The sequence below is a fragment of the Pygoscelis adeliae genome, unplaced genomic scaffold (assembly GCF_000699105.1).
Source record: "Pygoscelis adeliae isolate BGI_AS28 unplaced genomic scaffold, ASM69910v1 Scaffold290, whole genome shotgun sequence".
NCBI classification, from domain to species: Eukaryota; Metazoa; Chordata; class Aves; order Sphenisciformes; family Spheniscidae; genus Pygoscelis; species Pygoscelis adeliae.
In genome coordinates, this window is record NW_008823965.1 from 1,629,429 (window position 1) to 1,638,599 (window position 9,171).

The window sequence follows — 9,171 nt, forward strand, 5'->3', positions numbered from 1 at the left end:
TTGTGCAACACAGATGTATCTGGATGCCACGCCTGGCAGGCTACAGAAATGTAAGAAGTTAAAAACTTTTCGAAGTTTATTCCATGTATGACTCTAATACTTGTAGCTGCCTTTCAGGAGTCTTCCAGAGATACACTGTGTTGTTTCTTTGCCTGCTGGGCTTGGTTCTCTGCCCCCCCCCAAATGAAACAGGCTGTCACAGCTAGCTGAAGAGCTGCTTTCTGGCTTCACTGTCTCATCTGCTGCTCTGCCACAAGCGCTTTTCTGCCTTTTGCTGAATTTTAGTGTCAAAGAGAGAGTGAGAATGAAATTGTTACAATGCCTTACCGCTTTGTGCCTTTATCATAAGCTGTGGAAGGAAATAAGCGTACTCTGAGGTTACAGAATTTGCATCCTTAGATATCCTGGTCAAGCAGTCTGTGTCCACTCTTCTCTCAGCCATAAACCCCCTCCAATTGTAAGCCAAATATGACAGTGAATATGACAGTGGCTAAACCTCTGTTCACCATAACAGTCCCTCTTATAGAGTTCATTTGCTAAAATTTAATTGCAGGATCCACGTTTAATGGGAGTAAAAAAAATTCAGGGTTTCAAAGATATCAGGCACTAAGTGCTGCTACTGGTTCAGCACAGATGATAAAGCTAGAAAATTCTCTGCTGCCTGAAGCCTGCCTGTGCAGTTCACACAGCTGTACAGAGCGGGGAGGGCACAGAGCAGTATCAGTGGGTATCTCCTGCCCTCGGTGCACACTCAGCAACCTCACAAATGTGAGCTCTTGTTTCTTCTTGCATACAGTGGATCTGACAATGATAGCATACACTGATATGTATGGATGATGGTAGGCAGACTCACATAAGCCTTTAAATCTATTTTGGCAGCTTGAATGATTACGAGGAAGAAAGAGAAGGAAGCCCTAAGCAAGGTATCCTGCATAAAGATCATAACTTGAGATCAAAAGTCTGTCTGCGCTGAGGTAGTCGAGATAACTACTTTGAGATGTCAGTGATAGCTTGTCAGTTATATTCACTCATTTGTTGGATTAGGTGGGTGGAGAGAGGAAAATTCAGGTAATCCATATTTCCTAAAGCACCGATGGATTACTGCCTAAAGCAGCTATGTCTTACTGCCTTTTCTATGTGTTCTAGGTCTTACATTGCGGTTATTACTCTTCTTTCTTAAACAACTGAAAATGCAGCTTTTCATCCCAGAGTGTATCTAAGTGCACCAGCATCCCAATTTTGCCAACCCTAAAATGGATTTGAAATACAAGTATTAGTACGTGTGCAGTCTATACCATTAGAAGTGGAAATGGAAGAAGTTAAAGCATCTCTTTTTATGCTGCTGATAGAGGTATCAGGTATACTTTGTATTTGAAGGGCCCTGAGGAAACATCAGACTGAAATTTAATGCTGACAACATCAGTGCCAGCATGGTTATGTACATTTTATGTTTGTGAAAGTTAAAAGTATGTGAGTAGAAATATAGAAAATTAGAGGAATCATGTTCTATCATGCATCAATCCTTTGGAGCACTAGAGCATGGACTGTGGGAGAACGTCTTCTCATGGCTGAGCCCTGGTCTGTGATAAAGAAAAAGGTTAAAACATGCTGGGGTTCATTCCATTCCTCTTAAAGAAAATTATTTTTCGGTAACACTTGGAGCTTGCTAACCCCACCACAAAGCTTCTCGTTGGACGTATATTACGGTCCTCTACAATTGTTGTTCTCTGGATGGCACTAGGCTGAATCTACCATTAATGAAACCTCTCTCTCAGAAGGTTTGGAATATTCCTGTTGGAATATTGCGGGCATTTTGCCTCTCTTCTGCCTGTCTAATAGCAGTACCAGAGGTCGCTGGTCTCTCAAAGGAATCAAGCAAGCCATTTGAGGTGCGTCAGTGCAGCTATTAATGGAATATGCTGAGATCCATGTAAGTCAGTGGATGAGATGTTGGACAGAGATGCAAGCTAGATGGCTTCTCCTCCTGGTGCTGGTTGATCTCAGGGCAGGTGGCTGCACAAATGTGCCTCGGTTTCCCTTTTGTAGAATGGGGAAAATGAAGCTTGCTTCTTTATAAAGCCCTGTAAGGACTATTAGTAATAATTTTAAAACATAGGTGCTATGATATTGAGAAAAGTCAAGGCTGAAAGCAATTTGAAAGATAAGCAATCAATCATATTAACTATTTAAGCCTTGGTGAATTATGAGGCTGCCCAGATTAGAAAAACAGCCCTGGTGGGGGTATGTTAAATGAGCTGATAAGTGGATATCACTCGAGCTAGTTCTGAAAAGTGGTCAGATAGAAATGAAATCCTTATTTTTTAAAAAAGATACCTTCCAAATATAACAAAAAATAGTTTAGGCTGATTCTCAAATGTTGAGGTTTCTTGAAATGTTTAGCCTTTAACTTAGCATAATGTATCCTGTGAAGCTTCTATCTCAGGAAAAGGTTTGGAAAAGAAGGTAGGGGTGAGAAGAGGTTTCTTGTGCATTAATGACTGTGTAGTTTGCCTCTACACTCAGGGAAGAAAGTGGAAATAATCATGGTTGGGGAAAAAAGCAACAAAAAATATTATATGCATTCCCTATCTTACTTCCGTGTGCTAAAGCACGAGTTATTAACACTAATCTAATAAAGCTCATAAGGGTTTTCTAAATAATCTTTCAAGATCCCATAATAAATCCCTTAATAGAGCAGTAAACTTAGCAAAGTGTTAATCAGTCAGTAATCAACATGAAGCAGAGGCTAGTTGTAGACTTTGGAAGAGCAAAGGTTCTTTGTGTTTCTGTTTACATGTACCACATGTGGGAAGCCTCCAGAGAGAGAATACCCACAAAATACAGACTAAAGAAGAGGGAAGGTATTTGAACTGCCAGGTAAGAAACTGGGAAAGGCAAGCTACTGAGTCATGGCTATGGAGAATTAATCAAGAACAGGGAAATAAAACGTGGGAAACGCCCCATTTCCCCAGCGCTCAGGCTGTGCTCCTTAAGGCGCTTTCTGAGCACCTCAGACCTCTGTTACTTTAAGTCTGGCAAATGAACCTTGTTCTGCTTTAAAACCGTGTCCCTTTAATAGGCTCTTGGTGCAGTGCTTCCCTCTGATACCTCTGGCAATATTGTATTTCTTTTTTTTTCCTTAATGCAGTCTAGTCTATTTTAGTGCAAACAATAGACCCTTCATTGCTATTAAGAACTGCAGTGTTTATCTTTAATTTTGAGGCTGTGTGCTGATATTTACATAGGAAAATGATTTATTCAATGTTATAGCATTGCTGATCTAATAGAAGCATAAAAATACCTTCTGCATTTTTCAATACTAATTATAGATTGCTATTTAATCTAGCCATCGTAAGTGCAGAGTGTGCTTATGTACATAGTGCACAGAGTGCAAAAATAGATGGATCTGCTGGGCTAATGCAGCAAAGACGCTGTTCGTTCTTTCTCAGTAGACAACCATAAGAATTTCATCTTATATCATAATCGGCAAAGCAATACGAGCAGAAAATTAAAACAAGCTATTTGAAGTATTAAGAAGTTTACAGATAAAGAAACTATGTTTTGATTGTTTAAACTTACATATATAATTAACTATAGAGATCAAGTCAAACCTCATTGATTTTTCTTGGAGGAGGAAGGCAACTAGAATCTCTAAAGGTGAAGAAAAAAAAAAACCACTCGTTCATTCATGAGGAAAAGTCTATACTTGATATTTTACCACAAATAGTAAAAGGCAGAGAAATAAATAAAACATTCTCCATTTGTCATATAGAAGAATTAGAGTCTGTACTGTATATACTGATACTCAGAAACAAATCATAAATAAAAGTAACCTTGGTACATGGGGTTAGAAAGAGCAGGCAAGGACTTACCTACTGCCTCTGTCTTGAGAATGTGCAGAGAGAACAGAACAAGGAACAGCAATTCCATTATCTATTTTAAATAGGCTCAGTGTTGAAACCAGAATTGATTAGACTTCTTAGTATGTGATCATATTTCTGCTCTCAGTTTTATACTGGAGTAAGTAGTCCTGGACAGCCATAGCCAGGAAGGTGAACTCCTCCCCTTTGTAATTTCTCCAGATTCACCCTACTCCTGATTTGCCTAAATTTATTCATTTCTCCAGAATGAATGGCAAAGGGAACAAGGCTTTCTAGCACTAAGCAAGTAGCCCGTAGTGAATAACCGATACTTTGCAACCTAAGCACGTTTAGTAACCTCTTGCTAAAATATTATGTTTTTATTTACTGCTAGCTTTTTTTTCTGACAGCCCACATGACATTCGCTTAACTGTGAACGTGTGCGTTAAGGTTAGTGTTTTGTTTCAGAAAAACCCAATGAAACAAAAAAACAACTCCCTCACCCCCCCCCATCCCTGCCCTGCAACTCTCCAAACAGCTGCTCAGCACTGGGGTAGATTTGTGAGGCTGGAAAATGGGACTTGGGTGTGCAGTAACAGGAGATGTTTATTAGGTGGCATACCAACACCTTACTTACATTTGCTTTTGCACTTAATGAATTAACTGAGAGCACACCGTTTGTTTGTTTGTTTGTTTGTTTGTTGGTTTGTTTGGGGGGTTTTTTAATCCTTTTCTTAAAATAATACTTTTTCTTAACTTTCTTGCTTCTGGTACTATAGTATAATATATGCAGATATTTTTTTTTTCTTCTGTCCCCTTTGCTTTCCTATCTGAATGCTTTAATTCCATGTGTCTGGTTCAGTGGCAATTCAGGCTTTATGTTCAACAAACAAAGGTGTGTACAGAAAAGGGGCACTACTACTTTTTCCTCTATAGTCTCTATCATAGACACATCTTCATCTTTTCGTTTGGGGTTGGATTTTGATACAGCTGAGGAAAACAGAAGACGGAGTGCAACTTCTTCCCCTTCCCCAAATGCCTCTCTGTCCATGGGGATGCAACCCACATGCTGGGTTGGGTGCAAGAAGGGCAGAACGCCTGACCCAGTGCTCCTCCACGAAGGGGTGGACAGAGTGAAGTGGCATTATATGGGCTGCGCTGAGCAAGCCTGGTCACCCAGCAAGGGCTGAACTAAAAAAAAGGAGCCAAGAAAGTGCTTCTTGCCTTTACCAACAGCTGCGGGCTCCCAGGTGAAGAGTGTGGCCATTCTGCTGTTAGTAGTAGGGTCACACAGGATCAGGACCTGTAATAACAATGGGAAATCTGACAGCTGACTTATGAGCAGGTCTTTTATTCATAAAAAAGGATGGCTATAAATAACATTCCAACAATGAAGATTTGCTGGGTTGTGTTTTTCCATCCTGGATTAGATAGATTAAAGCATGAACAGACGATGATTCGCCTAGCACATGGTGCTAAGATAAATACTTACTGCAGTGACAAGAACAATAAGGGAATTTGTTGCATTTTTTTAACTTCCTAGTTTGGCAGTCTCGGTGGAGCTATCTAAGCAAGGTGCATGCTGAGCACGTAGAGAGAAACGGGGGCGCGAACGTGGCGGTGTCAGGTGGTGTCAGCCTTCAAGGGCATCTACAAGGCATTTTACTCTTGGGCTTTTGCTTTTTCTTTTCTGGGAGCGGTCTTCAGTGGGGGAGCTGAACCAAAGCGCTCTGATTATTTTTTTTTCCTCTATTTGCGTTTAGTTCTCTGAAAGCTAAGAGCCTGCTAGAAACCCTCTGTTTAGGACTGAAAAATCTGAGGGTCAGAAATTTTGATCTTGAAATTCAGGATTTTTGGTTTTGGTTTGTTTGGGGGTTTTTTCCCCTTTTGTCAACCTTCCAGTCTGTCATTATTAAAGTAGTGATAAATTGCGCTGCAGTCATGTTAACTAAGTCTTTATTTGTGCTAGAAAGTGAAGGCCAACTCAGGGAAAGACATTCCCTTTCCTTATAAAGTCTGCAATCTAAATAAGCAGGGCAGACATCATGTGATCTCCATTTTTTGCCTAAAGAAACCTACCTGACAGGTGCTCGGTTATCAGTTCTCAATGGCATTCTTGCACCTAGGAATATTTTTGAACTGTAGGTGGGTTTTACATAAAGGCCTTTGGACATTGAACCTAAATACATATGAGGAGCTCGGTCAGAGAAGCTAAGAGACTAAGTTATGCAGGGAGTCTGTTGCAGATCACTGAACTCAAGGCTAGTTTTTTCTGGCGTAACGATTGCAGTTGTGTCCGTAGCTGCAGGATAGGTAAGAACAGGAGGGAATATCAAAACCAGCGAAAACTGCACTTAGTTTGTGGCCTCGAGAGCCACAGCAGCAAAGATTTTGGAGATGTTCCCCCCAGCCCGGTTTCTGAAATGCGTGAGATCTGACATCAGCCTGCTGCTACCAAAAGGGCTTCACAGGAAGTTCGGAGGGGCTGACGGGACAGCTAATGAAGTTTGCATGTGTCTGAGCCAAATGATCCTACCATGTGCTGAAGGGAGGAAGTCCAGAGCTGTTCCTAACCTTCCAGCTGAACGGCTGCAGTCCCCCCGTGTCCCAGCAGCGCAGGCAGAAGGGGATGAGAGCAGGCTGGGTCTGACTCCGTGGTACAAATGCATATGAGTCCCAGTCAAAGTCAGGGCGGCGGCACAGCTCTTAGTGCTGGGAGGCTGAGTTGTTGCTCTTAGAAGGAAGATCTAAGGCTTGTGAGGGTGAGACTGACTTGAGTCCAAATCCTGTTCATAGATGAGCTGACCTGGGAGGAATTGTCCCTGCACTGGGAGAGGGAAGCACTTCCAAGAGACTTAAAACGCAGATTAATTTCGTGATTAGTGACTGGGTGATTGGGAAACCTACCCTTCAGAGTGAGAGAACACACTAAGTGCTCTTCATTTAGTTGTGTGTTGTCATTTTCTTCATTAGGGTTCCCTCACCACTGAACAGGAAATCTGGGATTTCGTAGCTGTTGGTGGATCAGAAACATTAAGTCTTCATACTTCACGTGAAGATGTGGGCCGGCTATGATTCTCCCTGAGTCTGCTCTGTTGGGAACCTTGTTCTAATACAAGGTCATTTCTATGGAATAGTTAGAAACATTTGCAATGGCTTTTTATTTGGCCTTCTGCTCAGCTCTGGTGCATTAACTGCTTACTATCTATTTTAGGCTGTGTCTGGGGATTAGACCCTCTATTACGTGATGTCACCATTAGTAAAGCTGAACTTCTCTCCTTTTCCCAGTATTTATGTAAAGCACTGCTCTTTCTGTGGATGAACAGTCTTTGGTGAGTGATGAAACACTAGCAGTGCGCAACTCAACATTTCCTAGAATTATGAAGATGTGTTCTGAAGGATGTCTGCCTCTAAGCTGTGCGTTTAGCTCTGCGTGTTTACAGCCTGGCTAGTTGTTTTGCCTGGTTTTGAAGCACACACATTTCTGACCACTGCTTTCTTGTAACAACAGTCTTCTCTGTGCCTCTGTGGTTGTTTAGTTCAGAAGGAAGATGCCCTTTGTGTGGACCGTTTCGTGTCTAAAGGTCTAAGATGCATTCCGGCTTCTTCACAGATGAGTTATTGGTGGAAGGCTTCGTTTACCGTACAACCTTGGTTTCAGGTATTTATCAATGTTTGTCTCCCCTTAGACAGCATAACACAAGTTCCTCAAAGGTGAAAATAACATCTCTGGCATCTCAGAGAAATGTTCAGGCTCTGCGTAGATGGGGAGAGGGCCTGGTTTGTGGGGGTGTTCTTGCAACAAGCTGTCCTTGCCATTGTTTTGTGGCTTGTAGCTAACATAATGCTAAACAGCCATCGGAGGCATTTAAGCCTGATGATTGCCTTGCTTTGTGGTCCTGGTGAGGGCCATGAAAGCTTAGCTGGGATGTCAGATAACTCAAAGCCTGTGAGGCAAAAATTCCTCAAAGAGAGTGGGTGGAGGAGGAGCGGAGAGCCCTCTGTTTTGAAAACATCTCAGAAAAATCTTGGAAGGAGATCATACAGCCTATTTGTGTCTTCCTCTCCAAAGAGGAAGACTTTAATCTGCATAAATTAAAACATAAATTGGATAAATAAGCTGTTTATTTGTATTACTCCCTTTCCTGAATGTCCCTTATTTGCAGGCCTCACGATGCCCATTGAAAGACCGAGCAGATGGATATTCTTGTCTCAAGGTTTTGCTGAAGGTCCTGGCAAGAAGGAATTAATCTTCCGCAATATTTAGCCAAGCTGCATGTCACTTGCCATTTTTTTGGCTCAGGTTGTGTCTCGTCTGCAGCTTGGTAAAGTGTATGGTTGGAGTGCAGGGGCAACTGAGGAGAAAGTTGAACCGTTGCATTTCACAACAAACAAGGTCCGGTGTTTCGAGAACGGGAGTTGGGATTGGATGCGAGTTCAGGGAGAATGTGACAGGGAAGAAACCAGAATGGTAAAATCCCTTATCCTCTCAGAGCCTTCTTTTTCTCGTGTGTACAGTGTATGTACATGACTTTGAAAGTAACACCAAATCATCTGTAGCTTAATTGTGCTATGGAGTTCTTAATGGATGCAGCTTTTTCTCCCGTAGTTTCAGGCACAACTCAAGTTTCTTGGTGTGTTATCAGCGTAAAGGACATAGAGAACTGCTGTTGCATCACGCTAAGGTAAAAGTGTATCTTGTCCAAGGGTTACTGCATAGAACAAGACTCTCAGCTCCTGAACTTAATTTCCTGTTTTGAAATCAACTTTGGCATGGCACAGCTGGGGCCTGTTATTCTGAGAGCTGCTGAGCACTTGTGATTCCTGTTGAAGTCCGAGCGCCGCAGGTCACAGGCATTTCTGAAACTGCAAGCTCAGTTGTGTGAAGTTAGATTTTCCACAACAGCCGCTTGAAATGAATGGTCATTAAAAATTGAGCCTGAAGCTTCTCATGTCTCTTTCTCAGTCCCTTCGACGTGTTCAGTGATTATTGTCTTCTCCACGGGGGTAATCGTCAGATAATTATTATTGAACTCTGAGATTCTACACAAAGAAACGCCATTTCCATGCATGACAAATATCAAAACAAATGTGGACATTCAGATAAAGAAATATAAAAACAATTATAGAACTAAAAAGTGTTGTAGAAGGTGAAATCTAGATAAATGTCAACCAAAGGCTTGCCAACAGCAAGGTACGGCCAGTGTTTAAAGTGTTAGCCTGAGATACAGGAGATTGGATTCAGTTCCCTCCGTACTGAACTTCTGTGTGATCTTAAGCAAACATTGTGATTGTTCTTTTCCCATTTGTA

At 41.7% G+C, this 9,171-nt stretch overlaps 1 protein-coding gene across 1 annotated transcript in view; it reads right to left on the reverse strand.

Moving 5' to 3' along the window:
• CA4 (carbonic anhydrase IV) overlaps positions 1-4,053 on the reverse strand; it is an 18,416-nt gene extending 14,363 nt beyond the window's left edge. The window contains exon 1 of the mRNA XM_009324077.1: positions 3,873-4,053. Coding sequence (XP_009322352.1) covers positions 3,873-3,930 — 58 coding nt within the window. The 5' untranslated portion in view covers positions 3,931-4,053. The remainder of the gene's footprint in view (positions 1-3,872) is intronic.
• Positions 4,054-9,171: the final 5,118 nt, after the last annotated feature.